The sequence below is a fragment of the Hylobates moloch genome, unplaced genomic scaffold (genome assembly GCF_009828535.3).
Source record: "Hylobates moloch isolate HMO894 unplaced genomic scaffold, HMol_V3 SCAFFOLD_16, whole genome shotgun sequence".
NCBI lineage: Eukaryota > Metazoa > Chordata > Mammalia > Primates > Hylobatidae > Hylobates > Hylobates moloch.
In genome coordinates this window covers 31,778,142-31,797,517 of record NW_026652291.1, presented here as the reverse complement: position 1 = coordinate 31,797,517, position 19,376 = coordinate 31,778,142, and the positions used below count along the sequence as shown (strand labels likewise).

At 46.6% G+C, this 19,376-nt stretch overlaps 2 protein-coding genes across 4 annotated transcripts in view; one reads left to right on the top strand and one right to left on the bottom strand.

Annotated features, from left to right (window-relative positions):
* HEATR4 (HEAT repeat containing 4) overlaps positions 1-7,192 on the bottom strand; it is a 56,096-nt gene extending 48,904 nt beyond the window's left edge. The window contains exon 1 of one of the 3 annotated variants that reach the window (XM_032179502.2): positions 7,089-7,192. The gene's annotated coding sequence lies outside the window, so the exon portion shown is untranslated. Of the gene's footprint in view, positions 1-247; positions 510-7,088 lie in introns of those variants that run through there. The other 2 variants (XM_032179503.2, XM_058429685.1) reach the window with 2 other exon arrangements.
* On the top strand, positions 6,850-13,638 carry LOC116484626 (acyl-coenzyme A thioesterase 1). Its single transcript, XM_032179507.2, is given in 5 exon segments — positions 6,850-7,373; positions 7,375-7,589; positions 7,592-7,633; positions 11,268-11,470; positions 12,826-13,638. Coding segments are annotated over 5 exon segments (1,257 nt in total). The 5' UTR covers positions 6,850-7,182; the 3' UTR covers positions 13,432-13,638.
* The last annotated feature ends 5,738 nt before the right edge of the window (positions 13,639-19,376 follow it).

Here is a 19,376-nt window from a genome sequence, read left to right as displayed (position 1 = left end):
ACCACTCTCGGTTAAATTCGTTTTTGTTTTTTTGTAGAGATAGAGTCTCACTATGTTGCTCAGGCTGGTCCTGAACTCCTGGACTCAAACGATCCTCCCACCTTGGCCTCCCCAAATGCTGGGAATACAGGCATGAGCCACTGCACCAGGCCTAATGTCCTGATTTTATAAATCCCAAAACTGGGACCCAGAGAGAAGAGACATCATTAAGATCACCCTACTGGTTGGTATCTGAAGTAGTACTGACCCTTTTGACACCTAATCCAAAGTTTTTTCAGCTACCTCAGGTTGCCTCTCATCTTCCAGCTGACACCATCCAGCACCTTTCAGATACTGGCAAAGGAGCAGTGTTTCCAAATTACTTTCCGAATGGCCTCCTACAAGCCAGTCCTCAGAGAGAAGCAAGGTTCTGCGTCTTAAGCCTTCCTTGGTTTCTTAGGTTCCAAAGCTGTTTCTATCAGTCTCCAAGCAACCAGCTCTTTAGAATTCCATGAGTCTAGTCAGAGAACTTGTGGGTTCAGTCGGGGATATCTTCAACTATTTATTAAATTTCCTTCTTTGTAAACTGAGCTTTGAGAAATTGCATCTTATTTATTGATTATTTATTGAATGGTGGTTTCATGGAGTTTTTGGTCTTTTTTTTCTTTTCTTTTTTTTTGAGAGGGAGTCTCACTCTGTCGCCCAGGCTGGAGTACAGTGGTGTGATCTCGGCTCACTGCAACCTCTGCCTCCCAGGTTCAAGCAATTCTCCTGCCTCAGCCTCCCATTACAGGCCACGCCACCACGCCCCACTAATTGTTGTACTTTTAGTAGAGATGGGGTTTCACCATATTGGCCAGGCTGTTCTCGAACTCCTGACCTCAAGTGATGCACCCGCCTTGGCCCCCCAAAGTGCTGAGATTTGCAACTGTGAGCCACTGCACCCAGCCTCTTGGTCATTCTTTGAAAAATAAACCTCACCCAGGCTCGATGGCTGACACCTGTAATCCCAGCACCTTGGGAGGCTGAGGCGGGCGGATCACCTGAGGTCAGGAGTTAGAGACCAGCCTGACCAACATGGTGAAACCCCGTCTCTACTAAAAATAGAAAACTTAAAAAGAAAATCAGCTGGGCCTGGTGGCGCATGCCTGTAATCCCAGCTACTCGGGAGGCTGAGGCAGGAGAATGGCGTGAAGCTGGGAGGTGGAGCTTTCAGTGAGCCGAGTTTGCGCCACTGCACTCCAGCCTGGGCGACAGAGTGAGACTCCGTCTCAAAAAAAAAAAAAAAAATACCCTCTAGATGTATGCAGCTCCATATTCTCCCACCACAGGGGTTTATAAATCCTGAGAAAGAGGCAAAGCAGGGAACACGTAACCACATAGCTCTGGCAGGCGTCAGATTACCAGGCTGATAGAACAGATGGTAAAGTAGAAGCTGTCCGTTGACTTTTCCATTCCCCTTTCAGCTCCTCCACTGCTACTTAATCTCCTTTGTCCACACAGTTCAATCCCATTTTCCCTGATCTCCAAATCCTGGCTAGATTATTGGCCATTAACACTAGTTTTTACAAGGAGACTCTTCAATCTTGTATTTCTAGTAGTATAATTTCACACGTACAGAAATTCTTTAAGTCATAGGAGTCTTACAGATATGGAAATTCTGATCTTCAGGAGTCTTGTTGTGAAACAAACTAATTTATCCTGATAGCAGGAAAGATTTCTGGGCCTAAGGCTCTGTCTCGTTGACCCAGGTCATGCTATTCAGGTGGTCCATCTCTTGGTTCCAGGCAAGACTGCTGCTGCTGACCAACCTGAATACGGACTTTAGCACTTGAGCTCAAGCTGCACTCAGATGATTGGACCCCCATAAAAGAGTGAGAGGGTACGTTTTCTGGTATGAAAAATAAGGACTAGGCCAGGCGCTCTGGCTCACACCCATAATCCCAGCACTTTGGGAGGCCAAGGCGGGCGGATCACGAGGTCAGGAGATTGAAACCATCCTGGCTAACACACTGAAACCCCATCTCTACTAAAAATACAAAAAAATTAGCCGGGTGTGGTGGTGGGCACCTGTAGTCCCAGCTACTTGGAGGCTGAGGCAGGAGAATGGCGTGAACCCAGGAGGTGGAGCTTGCAGTGAGCCGAGATTGGGCCACTGCACTCCAGCCTGGGCAACAGAGCAACACTCCATCTCAAAAAAAAAAAAAAAGAAAATGAAAAAGAAAAGAAAAGACTAAAAAAATTAAATATTATAACCCTGCTAAGGCAGGAGGATCCTTTCAGCCCAGGAGTTTGAGGCTGCAGTGAGCTATGATGGCACTACTGCACCCCAGCCTCAGTGACAGAGGGAGACCCTGTCTCTAATAAAATATATAAAAACCCTGTTGAAGGTTCCTCAAAAAATTAAATATAGAATTACTATGTGATCCAGCAATTCTACTTCTGGGTATATATCCAAAAGAATTGAAAGCAGGGACTTTAACAGATATTTGTATACCCGTGTTCAGAGCAGCATACTCACAATAGCCAAACGGTGGAAACAACCCAAATGTCCATCAGTGAATGAATGGATAAACAAAATGTGGAAGATACATACAACAGAATGTTATTCAGCCTTAAAAAGGAATGAAATGGGCTGGGCATGGTGGCTCACGCCTGTAAATCCCAGCACTTTGGGAGGCCGAGAAGGGTGGATCACCTGACGTCAGAAGTTCAAGACCAGCCTGGTCAACATGGTGGAACCCTATCTCTACTAAAAATACAAAAATTAGCTGGGTGTGGTGGTGCACGCCTATAGTCCCAGCTACTTGGGAGGCTGAGGCAGGAGAATCACTTGAACCCAGGAGGCGGAGTTTCAGTGAGCTGAGATCGCGCCACTGCACTCCAGCCTGGGAGACAGAGGGAGACTCCAAAAGTTCTGGAAATGGATAATGGTGATAGTTGTACAACAATGTAATGTACTTAATGTCACTGACTTGTACACTTAAAAATGGTTAAAATGGACTTGTTCCAGTGGCTCATGCCTGTAATTCTAGCACTTTGGGAGTCCAGGGCAGAATGATCACTTGAGGCCAGAGTTCGAGACCAGTCTGGGCAACATAGCAAGACCCTGTCTCTAAAAAAAAAAAAGGTTAGGTCGGGCACGGTGGCTCATGCTTGTAATCCCAGCACTTTGGGAGGCCAAGGTGGGCGGATCACGAGGTCAGGAGATCGAGACCACAGTGAAACCCCGTCTCTACTAAAAAAAAATACAAAAAAAAATTAGCCGGGCATGGTGGCAGGCGCCTGTAGTCCCAGCTACTCGGAGAGGCTGAGGCAGGAGAATGGCGTGAACCTGGGAGGCGGAGCTTGCAGTGAGCCGAGATTGCACCACTGCACTCCAGTCTGGGTGACAGAGCGAGACTCCGTCTCAAAAAAAAAAAAAAAAAAAAAGGTTAAAATGAGGCCATGCATGCCACAATCCGAGCACTTTGGGAAGATGAGGTGGGAGGGTCACTTGTTTGGGAAGAGGAGGTGGGAGGATCCTTTGAACCCAGGAGTTGAAGGCTGCAATGAACTATCATGGTGCCATTGCACTCCAACCTGGGTGACAGAGCAAGACCTAGTCTCTAAAAAAATAAGAGTTAAGGCCAGACATGGTGGCTCACGCCTCTAGTCCCAGCACTTTTGGAGGCTGAAGCGGGCAGATTACAAGGTCAGGAGTTTGAGACCAGCCTGGCCAACATGGTGAAACCCCGTCTTTACTAAAAATACAAAAATCAGCTGCTGTGGAGGCACGTGACTGTAATCCCAGCTACTCAAGAGGCTGAGGCAGGAGAATCACTGGAACCCGGGAGCCAGAGGTTGCAGTGAGCTGAGATCAGACCACTGCACTCCAGCCTGGGCGACACAGCAAGACTCTGTCTTGAAAAAAAAAAAAAGAAAAAAAGAAACATGGCCGTGTGTAGTGGCTCTTGCCTATAATCCCAACACTCAGGGAGGCCAAGGTGGGAGGATTGCTTAAGCCCAGGAGCTCGAGACCAGGCAACATAGGGAGACCCCGTCTGTACAAATAATCTAAAAAATTAGCCAGGTGTGGTGGTGCATGCCTGTGGTCCCAGGTACTCAGGAGGATGAGGTGGGAGAACTGCCTAAACCTGGGAGGTTGAGGCTGCAGTGAGCTATGATTGCACCACTGCACTGCAGCCTGGGTAACACAGTGAGACACCCCATCTTAAAAAACAAACAAACAAATAAATACTATGCATAAAACCACAAGGCTCAAGAAACAACAGTTTGAAGTAGTTAGATGTGCGTGTTTTTTAATTTTCATGTCTTATCTTTTCTGCTTTTTTTTTTTTTATTTAAGAAATGAGGTCTTGCTCTGTTGCCCAAGCTGGTATCGAATTCCTCCTGGGCTCAAGCAATCTCCTGCCTAGGCCTCCCTCCTAACAGCTGGAACTACAGGGATTCAGCTACTGGGGGAGTGTTTGACTAGTCTTTTTAAAAAATATGTTAATATCGGCCGGGCGCGGTGGCTCACGCTTGTAATCCCAGCACTTTGGGAGGCCGAGGCGGGTGGATCACGAGGTCAGGAGATCGAGACCATGGTGAAACCCCGTCTCTACTGAAAATACAAAAACTTAGCCGGGCGTGGTGGCGGGCGCCTGTAGTCCCAGCTACTCGGAGAGGCTGAGGAAGGAGAATGGCGTGAACCCAGGAGGCGGACCTTGCAGTGAGCCAAGACTGCGCCACTGCACTCCAGCCTGGGTGACAGAGCGAGACTCCATCTCAAAAAAAAAAAAAAAAAAGTTAATATCTTGGTAAAAAGTATATTTATACTGTTCTCTAACCTGCTTTTTTCATCAGTTTCATGGAAAAATGCTCATCATATATTCTTCTGCTATATAACTAAACTGCTTTCATTTATGACATCACAATTAAACTGGTAAAACCAAATTTATATTGCTAACTTGTTTCTAATTTTTTCTCTATTAAAATGATATGATTAGCATCCTTGTAGCCAAATATTTACACACATTTATGAAGTTATACTTAAAACAAATTCCTAGATGTGGAACTGTGAGTCAAAGAGAAGGGATCTTTTAAATATTTTTGCATAGATTGCCATGAAAAGGTCATACCAGTTTATACATCCACCAATATGAGTTTCTTTTCCAAATCTTCTTCAACATCCTGTGAGAGACAGTTAAAGCATAGTTGTTCAGAGCCCAGGCTTGAGAATCAGATTTCAAAGGTATGAACCCTCTCGCTTTTTCTTTTCTTTTTCATTATTTTTTTTATTCTTTATTTTTTTATTTTTTGCCCAGACAGCAGTGCAGTGGCGCCATCTCAGCTCACTGGAAGCACTGCATCCCGGGTTCACGCCATTCTCCTGCCTCAGCCTCCCCAGTAGCTGGGACTACAGGCACCTGCCACCATGCCTGGCGAATTTTTGTATATATATATTTTTTTTTTAGTAGAGACGGAGTTTCACTGTGTTAGCCAGGATGGTGTTGATCTCCTGACCTCGTGATCCGCCCGCCTCGGCCTCCCAAAGTGCTGGGATTACAGGCGCGAGCCACCGCACCCGGTGCCTTTTTCTTTTTAGAGACAGGGTCTTATCCAGGTTGGTCTGAAACTCCTGGCCTTAAGCAACTCTGCCACCTCAGCCTCCAAGTAAACTGGGATTACAGGCGTGAGCCACCTCACCCAACTTCCACTCCCCAGCTGTATGATCTTCAGAAAATAAGTTAAATTCTCTGGGCCTTAATTTACTAATAGGGTTCTTGTAAGTATTAACAATTAGCTACTATTATTTACCTTCTTTAGTTCCTGAGACTTCTATGCACAGAATATACTTGATGTGTGCCACAGAACCTATACAAAGGTAATTACAACTAACGGAGTTGTATGATAATGACATGGGACATGAGAGCATTTGGAAAGAGATAAAAAGGCTTACCTTGAGGACAGCCTTATTAGGAGGCGAGGCAAACACAGGTTTTGTGGGTTTGAAGCTTACGCATTTATAGGTTTCTCTAATTACCAAGATAGGAAATTATGAAATCAGGTACAAGGGCTTGGGAGGGGCCTAAAGCTTAAGTTTGATGAAAAAAAAAAATACCTCTGGTTGGAACCAATAGCCTATGAAAAAGTAGAAAAAAGCCCAATGCATGGGGAGCGCCGGTAGTCCCTTGACGTGTTTGAGAGGCTGAGGCAGGAAGATGGCTTGAGCCCAGGAGTTTGAGGCTTGTAAGTGTGCAGTGATGGTAAACCGCCGCTGTACTCCAGACTGGCAACGTAGTGAGACCCTGTCTCTTTAAAAAATAAAAATAAAAATAAAGGATGAGTGAGGTAACACTTGCCTGACTGGAACAAAAATGAGAAGCCAGTATAAGAAAATAATAACTATTGGCCGGGCACGGTGGCTCACGCCTATAAATCCCAGCATTTTGAAAGGCCGAGGAAGGCGGATCACAAAGTCAGGAGTTCGAGAAATTGATAACTATTACCTCATTTGGCTATTTTTACACCTGTAAGGAATGAAGCTCAGAGGTCACACAGCTAGTAAGAAGCCAGCACCCTTCGATGTGGGATTGATGTGGAGGATAGGCATATACAGAGAACACAAAAGCAAAACACCATGGTGCAGATTTTGAAAGAAAAGCCCTAAGATTAGTAATGAGTGTGAATTATTCAACAAAGTGATCAAAACCAACTCCAGTCCTGCATTCCTCTTCGCCATCAGGAGTTTGGAGCCTGGAGATTGCTAGCTGCCTGTTTTTTTTGTTTCTTTTTTTGAGACGGACTCTCGCTCTGTCGCCCAGGCTATAGTGCAGTGGCATGATCTCGGCCCACTGCAAGCTCCGCCCCCCGGGATCACGCCATTCTCCTGCCTCAGCCTCCGGAGTAGCTGGGACGAACCAGTCCTGGCCCAGCTCATTCCGCGAGCCAGCAAGCTTCTGAAAAGCAAAAGTAGGAAGTTGCTTTCCAACATAAAGTGGAGGTTTCAGCACAGGAGACTTTAAGCAAGTTCCAGTTGTGTCTATATTTGGTCTGGCTGATCGGCTGGACTCTGGCCTTCCCCGCTCACATTAGCAGACAGCTCTGCCCTAGTGGACGCTTACCCTGCGACGGCAGCCCGAGAGGAAGAGTTGGGCAGAGTTGCAGGGGTCTCTACAGCTGAGGCATGTTGGCCGGATTATTTGGGTTCCTGCTCGGATGGCGGCGACGCTGATCCTGGAGCCCGCGGGCCGCTGCTGCTGGGACGAACCGGTGCGAATCGCAGTACGCGGCCTAGCCCCGGAGCAGTCGGTCACGCTGCGCGCGTCCCTGCGCGACGAGAAGGGCGCGCTTTTCCAGGCTCATGCGCGCTACCGCGCCGACACCCGCGGCGAGCTGGACCTGGAGCGCGCCCGCGCTGGGCGGCAGCTTCGCAAAGCTTGAGCCCGTGGGGCTGCTCTGGGCCTTGGAGCCCGAGAAACCCTCGGTGCGACTGGTGAAGCGCGACGTGCGAACGCCCTTGGCCGTGGAGCTGGAGGTGCTGGATGGCCACGACCCCGACCCCGGGCGCCTGCTGTGCGGAGCGCGGCACGAGCGCTACTTCCTCGTGCCAGGGGTGCGGCGCGAGTGCGCGCGGGCCGGGTGCGAGGCACGCTTTTCCTACCGCCAGGTGACTCACCTCTGCTAATTGTTCCCGTCTGCCCGTCCCTGTTCCTGCGCTTTCCACTGTGTGTGTGTGTGTGTGTGTGTGTGTGTGTGTGTGTGTGTGTCCCCCGCCCCGCCCCGCGCTTTTCGCTTGTGTGTGTGTGTGTGTCTCTCCTCCCGCCCCCCCCAACCCCCGGACTATGTTGCCCAGGTAGCTCTTGAACTCCTGGACTCAAGCTATCCTCCCGCCTCTGCCTCCCTAAGAGCTAGGATTGCAGGGTGAGCCACCGCGCCCGGCCCTTTGAGGGGAGTTACACTTATTTTTTTATTTTTATTTTTTTTCGTCCCTGCGCTTTTCACACGGAGAAAGGATGTAGCTTCCAACATTCCGGAGGTTAGTGTAAGGAGACAGGAATGGAATGGAAAGTTGGTTGGGGAAGTGCCCCTGCCGCTCCAAAACTGAGAGGTCCCTCAAACCTAGTGCTCAGTTAAAAGACGTTGTAAGGGCCGGGCGCGGTTGCTCACGCCTGTAATCCCAGCACTTTGAGAAGCCGAGGCGTGCGGATCACGACGTCAGGAGATCGAGGCCATCCTGGCTAACACGGTGAAACCCCGTCCTACTAAAAATACAAAAAATTAGCCAGGCATGGTAGCGGGCGCCTGTAGTCCCAGCTACTCGGGAGGCTGAGGCAGAAGAATGGCGTGAACCCGGGAGGCGGAGTTCGCAGTGAGCCAAGATCGTGCCACTGCACTCCAGCCTGGGCAATACAGTGAGACACCTTCTCAAAAAAAAAAACAAAAAAAAAGGCATTGTAGGAAAGAGAAAAGACACTTATAATATTAAAAACAAAGAAACAAAGAAACAAACAAACAAAAAACAGGCCAGACGCGGTGGCTAACACCTGTAATCCTAGCACTTTGTGAGGCCGAGGCAGGCGGATCAAGAGTTCGAGACCAGGCTGGCCAACATGGTGAAACCCCGTCTCTACTAAAAATACAAAAATTAGCCAGGTGTGGTTGTGCACGCCTGTAGTCCCAGCTACTTGGGAGTCTGAGGCAGGAGAATCGCTGGAACCCGGGAGGCAGAGGTTGCAGTGAGCCGAGATCATGCCATTGTACTCCAGCCTGGGGGACAAGAGTGAAACTCCATCTGAAAAACAAAAACAAAAAACAAACAACAAAAAATTTTCAAGTAGTTTCAATGTTCTTATTTATGTATTGACCAGGAAGCCACTTTTTTTTTTAATAAAAAGAATTCCTACTGGTTTTCTCACTGTATTTCCATGGCAGCCAGGAGGTGCCAGGTGGCTGGGCCTGTGACAGCATAGAGGTTATGGTGCCTGCCCACCCACCATTGCTCCAGCTGCAGCTGCTGCCCCCTGCAGGGCCTGTTCGTTCCTGCTGCCTAGCTCCCCGCTGGCTGTCTATGATCTCCCTCCTGTTGTCACTCCAGGAGAGCAGCCACCTCCTTGTGCAGGGCAGAACCAGGTACTGATTGTGGCCTCTCCTCTTGGCCTCGAATGGTATCCTTGTCATCAGTGAGCAAGTCCCCAAGACCACGGTCTTGTCCATTGTCAGCATAATTCTCCCCACAAGCTGGGGCTCCAGGTGCTGCTCTACCCAGCAGTGCTTCTCACCCACACAGTGGTCATACTTTGGCAGGGGCTGGTGCAGTATGAAGACCTCGGTGTTTTGCATGTGCTTCATCTCTTGCAAGGCCCTCCGGGGTTGGGCTCCAAGACTAGGGAAAAGCCTAGGGCTTCACACCCATGGGCCACTTTATCCCCCAGGTCCGGCAACAGGGTGTGGTACTGCTTCCAGGCCAGGAAGCTGTGCTGCTGCTGCAGTGTCACATGCAGCTCCCTGGGAAGCAGTGGCTGAAGCCCCGCAGGAGGCCGTCTGGAAGCTGCCAGCACGCGGTCCCTGTCCATCAGCACACGCATGGGCTGTGCTCATCACTGCTGGGGCACTGGGGTTTCTTGGGATCCTAGGGGTGTGGGGCCCACAAATGTTCTTTAAAAGTTTCTCATTTTTGCAACTTTTCTTTCAACTCCCACAGTGTGTTAAGGTTTATGTAAATTAGCATTTACAATAGGAAAGCCTCTTGCTGTCAAATGGAAATTTGAGGTTACTGGATACTTTTATATTACATAAAGAGCAGTCAGCCAGTGTAAAAATGAAATGATGCTTATCCTTATTAATAATCAAAGAAATGCAAAATAAAACAACAGAGTACATTTCACACCCTCAGAAGTGGCCCACTTTTAGAAGCCAGCATTATCAATTGCTGACCAGTATGTGGAGGAAATGAAACTCACTGCTAGAAGGAGTCAACATATTCATCTGCTCTGGGCAACAATTTGTCTTAACTTATAAAGTTAAATATGTTGTTCTACTTGTACATGTGCAGCATATTCCTGATAAGAGGAAAGCCATTGCAGATGAGAAGTCTGGATTAATTTAAAAAAAGATCAAAGCCAACTGAAAACAGTCCAAATGTCCATCACCAATAGAACAGATTAATAAATTGAGGTATATTTCCAGCGGTCAGAGTGATTGAACTACAGCTACAAGAATCAACATCTATCAAGATATACAAAATAAAAGAAAAAAATTAAAAAGAATCAACATGGATGAATCTCCAAACCACTGTTGAGTGAAACAGTCAAACCCTAGGAGAACACATTCAGTATCATTCCATTTAGATACAATTCAAAAAATAGGCAAAATAAAATATTGTTTAAGGTACATAATCTAAGTGGTAATACTATAAAGAAAACCAAGAGTGATACACAAAGTCCAGGATACTGGAAAGGGAGGAAAGGGCACAGGGGTCTGTGGGACTTTTATGGTTTGAGGGTATCAGCACTGAACTATTTCTTAAAGTGTTGCCTATAAGGTGTTTGCATTTTTTTTTTTTCTTTTGAGACAATGTCTCGCTCTTTCACCCAGGCTGGAGTGCAGTGGCGAAATCTTGGCTCACTGCAAGCTCCACCTCCCAGGTTCAAGCGATTCTCCTCCCTCAGCCTCCCAAGTAGCTGGGATTACAGGTGGCCACCACCACACCCAGCTAATTTTTGTATTTTTAGTACAGACGGGGTTTCACCATGTTGGCCAGTCTGGTCTCGAACTCCTGACCTCAGGTGATCCACCCGTCTCAGCCTCCCAAAGTGCTGGGATTACAGGCGTGAGCCACCGGACACAGCCTGAGTTATTCTTCTTTAATTTTGTGTGAAACACAAAACCTTTAATGTAAATGATAAAAATATTCAGTAAGTGGAGTCATTCAGAATGAGTAGCCTTTTGAGTCTGTCTCCATTGAATAAGTACATTCTGTTGAGTGCACTGGAGAGGAATTTGTGCTCTTCTATGTAGCAGTCTTTCTTTTTGTTTCTTGGTGGTGCACCATTAAATGGATTCATTCACCAGTTAAAGGACATTTGGGTTGTTTCCAGTCTTTGGCTACAATGAGTAAAGTCACTATAAACACTTGCCTACAAGTTTCTGGACGAACACAGGTTTTCATTTCTCGTGGGTAGATACCTAGGAGTGGGATTGCTGGGTCACATGTGTGGTAAGTGTATGTTTAACTTGATAAGAAACCATCCAACTGTTTCAGGAATAGCTTAGTTTTGCATTTTGTTTTGTTTCTTCCCAAGAACCTGGGCCCTTTCCTGGGATTGTGGACATGTTCGGAACTGGAGGTGGCCTGCTGGAGTATCGGGCTAGTCTGCTGGCTGGGAAGGGTTTTGCTGTGATGGCTCTGGCTTATTATAACTATGAAGACCTCCCCAAGACCATGGAGACGCTCCATCTGGAGTACTTTGAAGAAGCCGTGAACTACTTGCTCAGTCGTCCTGAGGTTAGTTCTCCTCTCAGATTTATGGGCTATGATGTATCAGGTCTCTTCTTAAATGGTCTGGGTTTTCACAGAAGTTGACTCATTCATGACAGCCATTCCCTACCCCAACACACACTACCTTTTTTAGTCACTTCTTATAGACAGTTTCTTTCTTTCTTCTTCTTCTCTTTTTTTTTTTTTTTTGAGATGGAGTCTCACTCTGTTGCCACGCTGGAGTCCAGTGGTGCAATCTTGGCTCACTGCAACCTCTACCTCCCAAGTTCAAGTGATTCTTGTGCCTCAGCCTCCCGAGCAGCTGAGATTATAGGCACCTGCCAACATGCCTGGCTAATTTTTATATTTTCAGTAGAGACGGGGTTTCACAATATTTGTCAGGCTGGTCTTGAACTCCTGACCTCAAATGATCCACCTACCTTGGCCTCCCAAAGTGCTGGATTACAGGCATGAGCCACTATGCCCGGCCTAATTTTTGTATTTTTTTTTAGTAGAGATGGGGTTTCGCCATGTTGGCCAGGCTGGTCTCAAACTCCTGACCTTAAGTGATCTGCCCACCTCGGCCTCCCAGAGTAATGGAATTACAGGCATGAGCCACCACACTAGGCCTCTTATAGACAGTTTCTATACAATTCTATATTACTATATTTCCTGCTAGTAAAGATATTCGTAGTTGGTATTATGCAATTTTAAATTCCAGTATGTTTTTTCTTTCTTTCTTTTTTTGTTTTTTTTGAGATGGAGTCTTGCCATGTCATTGAGGCTAGAGTGCTATGGCATGATCTCAGCTAACTGCAACCTCCATCTCCCAGGTTCAAGTGATTCTCCTGCCTCAGCCTCCTGAGTAGCTGGGACTACAGTCGCATGCCACTACTGCCCGGCTAATTTTTGTATTTTTAGTACAGATGGGGTTTCACCATGTTGGCCAGGCTGGTCTCAAACTCCTGACCTCAAATGATCCACCTGCCTCAGCCTCCCAAAGTGTTGGGATTACAGGCATGAGCCACCGCACCCGGCCATGAGATGATGTACTTGTTGATGATGACTCAGTTTAGTTATGACATTGGGAATGGGTGGCTCAGGTAGGAGAGAGAAAAAGATCATGGGAGATATGAGATTAAGGAACTGAGAAACCAGAGTAGTTGACAGATCATCCACATGGTTATCACCAAGAGTGATGATGGAGAAATTGTGGAAAGGAAGAGATAGAGGGGAGGTAAATTCCCAAAGTTGCAAATCTGGGTAAACGGTAGGACCCAGATTCAGACTCAGGTTCAACTGACTTCCAGGGTGGGCACAACTCACCGTATTCCACTGTTTGTGGAGTCATTCTTCTTCTTTTTCCTTTGTCCCTTTCTCAGGTAAAAGGTCCAGGAGTTGGGCTGCTTGGAATTTCCAAAGGGGGTGAGCTCTGCCTTTCCATGGCCTCTTTCCTGAAGGGCATCACGGCTGCTGTGGTCATCAACGGCTCTGTGGCCAATGTTGGGGGAACCTTACACTACAAGGGTGAGACCCTGCCCCCTGTGGGCGTCAACAGAAATCGCATCAAGATGACCAAAGATGGCTATGCAGACATTGTGGATGTCCTTAACAGCCCTTTGGAAGGACCTGACCAGAAGAGCTTCATTCCTGTGGAAAGGGCAGAGAGCACCTTCCTGTTCCTGGTAGGTCAGGATGACCACAACTGGAAGAGTGAGTTCTATGCTAATGAGGCCTGTAAACGCTTGCAGGCCCATGGGAGGAGAAAGCCCCAGATCATCTGTTACCCAGAGACAGGGCACTATATTGAGCCTCCTTACTTCCCCCTGTGCCGGGCTTCCCTGCATGCCTTGGTGGGCAGTCCTATTATCTGGGGAGGGGAGCCCAGGGCTCATGCCATGGCTCAGGTGGATGCTTGGAAACAACTCCAGACTTTCTTCCACAAACACTTGGGTGGCCAAGAGGGGACAATCCCAGCAAAACTGTAATTTTTATTTGATCATGTGGCCTCTCTGTTACGAATCTCTCCTGGGAACATCTGCCACATTTAGTGTGTATATGTGTATTCATTCTTTTGTATTTAATAACTACTTAAAGTTTCTCCCCCTCATTATTAAAATGAATTTACCAGTAAGAATGAGTTTTTAAGATTTTTATAAACTGTACATTTTATCAGTTTGGGAAGGGAATAACTGTAGAAAACACAAGAAGTGGAAAAAGTCTCCTTCCTATCTCAACACCCAACTGATAAGGCTTTAGTTCTGAAAGGAAAAGTGAGTAACATCAATTAACAGTGTCTGGTACATAAATGGAGTTCAATAATTATTTGCTGAATGAGTATAAGTGAGCCAGGCATGGTGGCTCACACCTGTAATCCTAGCACTTTGGGAGGCTGAGGTGGGCGGATTACTTGAGGTCAGGAGTTTGAGACCAGCCTGACCAACGTGATGAAACCCCGTCTCTACTAAAAATACAAAAAATTAGCTGGGCGTGGTGGTGCGTGCCTGTAGTCCCAGCTACTCAGGAGGCTGAGGCAGGAGAATTGCTTGAACCTGGGAGGTTGCAATGAGCTGAGATTGCGCTACTGCCCTCCAGCCTGGGCAACAGAGCAAGACTATGCCTCAAAAATAAATAAATTAATTAAATAAATAAATGATTACCTACTGTGGAAGAAAAGCACATAATATAAAAGGTATATCAGATTTCAGTTTCTCCTTTAAGAATGGAAGTTAACATCTTGCCTATAAACTGATTACTAGTTAGATATAAAACTACTAAAACTTTTCAAAACCAATACATATTTAGTTTTTTGATATCTTCTCCTTGGATTAATAAGGATTCTCCTAGTGCAAATAAATTTTACATCCCTGTTTATACATATGGACCTTTAGGATTTAATTGTTTCAAAAGCTGATAAAACATTATTTAGATGAATTACATAAGTGATTTTAACAATGATAAATGTGAAATTCAATAGCAGTTTGGGCTTGGCATGGTGGCTGACACTTGTAATGCTAGCACTTTGGGAGGCCAAGGCCGGTGGATTGCTTGAACCCAGGAGTTCAAGACAAGCCTGGGCAACATGGCAAAACCCCGTCTCTACAAACAAATGCCAGACATGGTGGCGCATGCCTATAGTCCCAGCTACTTGGGAGGCTGAGGTGGGAGAACCGCTTGAGCCTGGGAGGCAGAAGTTGCAGTGAGCTGAGATCATGGTATTGTGCTACAGCCTGGGCAACAGCAAGACACGGTCTCAAAAGAAAAAAAAGAAAAATAAAAGACAAGACAATATTTATATCACTTGATATAAATAGTTCCACAATCAACTTGGTTTTTTTAAACCTTAGTTGTATTTAAGGGAAAAAAAACCTTAATTTATTATTATTTTCTTTTCTCTTTTTTTTTTTTTGAGGCAGGGTGTCACTGTGTTGCCCAGGCTGGAGTGCAGTGGCACAGTCACGGCTCACTGCAGCCTCAACCTCGTAGGTTTAAGCTATCCTCCCACCTCAGCCTCCCTAGCAGCTGAGACCACAGGCACACACCACCATGCCTGGCTAATTTTTAATTTTTTGTACAGATGGGGTCTCCCAATGTTGCCCAGGCTAGTCTTGAATTACTGAGCTCAAACAATCCTCCTGCCTCAGCCTCCCAAAGTGCTGAAATTACAGGTGTGAGCCACCGCTGCCAGCTTCCGGCACCTTTTTTCTAAAGGAATTCATGGTCTTGTAGCAGTAGAATATAACCAGATCTACAGTAGAGAGATGATACCCTGAGATGACACTACCTCCTGTGTTACTCTGCAACCCAGGAATGCAGCTGGTGCCATGTCTGTCCAAACTTCCACAAGAATGCCAGTGCTGGGCACAGAGCCCCATTTAGAGTACACATGACCTGAGGCTCTGAAAACTCTTAGAGATGATGCAATCTGGGACCTTTCCTCATAGCTGGCCTGGCCAGGTCCCACCCCAAGATGCCAGGCCACAACACAAAATTTCAAGTCATATTGTTTTATCTTTTCCCTTGCAATTATATAGTATATGACTCTCTTAGAAAAGTGCAGTAGTTAAAACTTGTTTTAGTAGATGCTGGATCCCAAACTTGAGTCTGCTGAAGCCCTTTTGAGACCTTAGGGACCCTATTCCCCATTCTTAGAAATTCGAGCTGGTGAATATTAGATTCAAAAGCACCACAGATGGGCTGGTGGGTGTAGAAGCACATGCCTGTAGTCCCAGCTACTTGGGAGGCTGAGGCAGTAGGATTGCTTAAGCCCAGGAGTTCAAGCCAGCCTGGGTAACATAGTGGGACACCATCTTACAAAAACAATTTTTTTTTGAGATGGAGTCTCACTCTGTTGCCCAGGCTGGAGTACAATGGCTTGATCTCGGCTCACTGCAGCCTCCTCCTCCTGCGTTCAAGTGATTCTCCTGCCTCAGCCTCCCAAGTAGCTGGGATTACAGGCGCCCACCACCACGCCCAGCTAAATTTTGTATTTTTAGTAGAGATGGGGTTTTGCCATGTTGGTCAGCTGGTCTCGAACCCCTGACCTCAGGTGATCCACCTGGCTTGGCCTCCCAAAGTGCCGGGATTATAGGCGTGAGCCACCGCACCTGGCAAAAAAAGTTTTAATAACATGAAAAATTTTAAAAAGCACCACAAGGGTTCAATTACCTATCAACCTCTTGACATTTCGTCTTTTTTTTTTTGAGACATGATCTAACTCTGTCACCCAGGCTAGAGTGCAGTGGCAGTGACATGATCTCGGCTCACTACAGTCTCGATCTCCAAGACTCAAGTGATCCTCCCACCTAAGCCCCCTGGGTAGCTGGGACTACAGACACATGCCACCATGCCCAGCTAATTTTTGTATTTTTGCAGAGACAAGGTTTCACCATGTTGTCCAGGCTGGTCTCAAAACTCCTGGGCTCAAGCAGTCTGCCCATCTTGGCCTACCAAACCGCTTGGATTACAGGCATGAGCAACCGGGCCCAGCCTAGTTAGTCTTTATTAGTTATTTGAAAGACATTTTTCTCTTCACTTTCAACCCATGCACACTGTGAACACTGTGAAATATATAGAAAAGTTCATTAAACTAACATGCTCCATAATGATTCACTTATTTATTTGAAAACAGAGGTCGGGTACAGTGGCTTATGCCTATAATCCCAGCACTTTGGGAGGCCGAGGCGGGCAGATCACCTGAGGTCAGGAGTTCTAGACCAGCCTGACCAATATGATGAAACCCTGTCTCTACTAAAAATACAAAAATTAGCCAGGTATGGTGGCATGTGCCTGTAATCCCAGCTACTTGGGAGGCTGAGACAAGAGAATCGCTTAAACAAGGAGGCGGAGGTTATGGTGAGCCGAGATCACGCCATTGTACTCCAGCCTAGGCAACAAGAGCAAAACTCCGTCTCAAAAAAAAAGAGAAAAAGAAAAAAGACCGGGTGCAGTGGCTTACGCCTATAATCCCAGCCCTTTGAGAGGCAGAGGTGAGCGGATCATGAGGTCGGGAGTTTGAGACCAGCCAGGCCAACATGGTGAAACCCCATCTCTACTGAAAATACAAATATTAGCTGGGCGTGGTGCTGGGCGCCTGTAATCCCAGCTACTCAGGAGGCTGTGGCAGGAGAATCACTTGAAACCGGAAGGCGGAGGTTGCGGAGAGCCGACATCATGCCACTGCACGCCAGCCTGGGCGAAAGGGCAAAACGGTGTCTCAAAAAAAAAAAAAAAAAATAGAGATAGGGTCTCCCTATGTTGTCCATGCTGGTCTTAAACTCCTGGGCTCAGGCAATCTTCCCACCTTGGCATCTCCCAAAGTGCTGGGATTACAGGCAGGCACCACTGCACCTGGCCATCATCAATAATTTTAAAGGGAACCACCACGTAACCAATACCCAAGTCCAATGGGCATCGTTTTTAAAAGCATATTTAAAGTATATAACATGGACCAGGCACGGTAGCTCACGCCTGTAATCCCATCACTTTGGGAGGCCAAGGTGGGTGGATCCCTTAAAGTCAGGAGTTCAAGAGCAGCCTGGCCAACAGGGAAAAACTCCATCTCTACCAAAAAATATAAAAATTTGCCAGGCGTGGTGGTGTGCACCTGTACTCCCAGCTACTTGGCAGGCTGAGGTGGGTGAATCACTTGAACCTGGGAGTCAGAGATTGCAGTGAGCCAAGATTGTGTTAGTGCACTCTAGCCTGGACAACAGAGTGAGACCCTGTCTCAAAAAATAAAATAAAAATAAAGTGTACAAAGTGATGGTCGTGGCCGGTTGTTTTTGTTTTTGTTTTCAGAGACAGGCTCTGGCCAGGCTGGAGTGCAATGGTGCTATCATAGCTCACTGTAGCCTCAAACTCCTGGCGGCTCAACCCATCCTCCCACTTCAGCCTCCTGAGTAGCTGAGACTATAGGCACTTGCCACCATGCCCAGCTAATTTTTAATTTTTTGCAGAAACAGGGTCTTATTATGTTGCCCAGGCTGGTCTTGAACTCCTAGCCTCAAGTGATCCTCCTGTAATCAGTAAAAGGGTCCAGCTGCTCGCCACTTGTAAAAAGAAGCCAATATAATAAGAGTGAGGTGTGATAAAGAGAGTGAGTTTTATTATCCATGTTAGCAACAGGAGGAGTGAGTGTAATTATTTGCAAATATTTCCACTCTTCAATTTGTGGAGGGAATCCAGGAGTTTTTGAAGAGAGAGTTTGGAGTGCAGAAGAGGCAGCGGAACTAGGAGTTGTCGGGTGGCGTGACCTGCTCCAGTGGCTTGTTCTGAAGTATTGTTTCATCTGGTGAAGGAGCCATTGCCATCATTGTGGCTAGAGGTGTCTGGTCCACATCCAGATCCAGTCCCTGAAGCTGAAGGAAATATATGACCAGGTAATGGTGTCTACTTAACAAGCATCTAGGTAAATACATGTGCATAAGGCATGGAAGCATAGAATGGGAAAAGAAAGGGCGTGGAGGTTCAGCACATTCCGAGGATGTATTTCAAGATGAAAGGAAACACGTATGCAGCTGGTCTCAGAGTTCTATCTTGAGACTCGCTGGGGGAGGAGAAAGGGGAAAGGAAAAAAAAAGTCTTAAGGTTTGAGGCTAAGCTGCTAACCTGCTTAGTTACACTCCCACCTTGGCCTCTCAAAGTGCTGGGATTATAGGCGTGAGCCACTGTGCCAACCCAACATAGTGTTTTGATAAGTCTATATTAACACACTGTGAAAGGATTCCTGCAATCCAGGTAATTAACCTATCCATCACCTCCCATCTTTCTCTTTTTTTTCCGGTGGTGAGGACACTTGTCTTAGTCTGTTCAACTGCAGTAACAAAATGTCTTAGACTGGATAATTTATAAACAACAGAAATGTATTGCTCACAGTTTTGGAGGCTAGGAAATCCAAGATCAAGGCACTAGCAGATCTGGTGTCTGGTGAGGGCTTGTTCCTCATAGATGGCACCATCTTGTGTCCTACCTAGTGGAAGGAGCAAGGCAGCTCTCTTCAACCTGTTTTATAAGGGCACCAATCCCATTAATGAGGGTTCTACCCTCATGAGAGTCACTTCCCAAATGCCTCGTGATGTATGTGTCTGTCTTTGTGTGTATCTCAGGGGCGCCAGGCCTCAATTTCCTCATCTATACAATGGGTATAACAACAATCCCATCTTGTTGGGAGGAATTAACAATCATGCATCAAGCCCTGGGCATCAGGCTTCAATGTGTTAGTTATTAGAGCTAATCATTATTTAATGTTTTAAACACCCCCAGGAAGTAGAGAACATTCCTGTCACATTCTGCAGAAAAAGAAATTGAGGCAAGGGGCAAAGCCATTTGCCAAGGTCATAGATCCTACAAGCCAATGGCAAGGCAGGATCTGAACCTGGGGCTTCAGATCCTGGGGCTTTATCTGATTAAATAGCAAGAGAGAGTGCTGAGA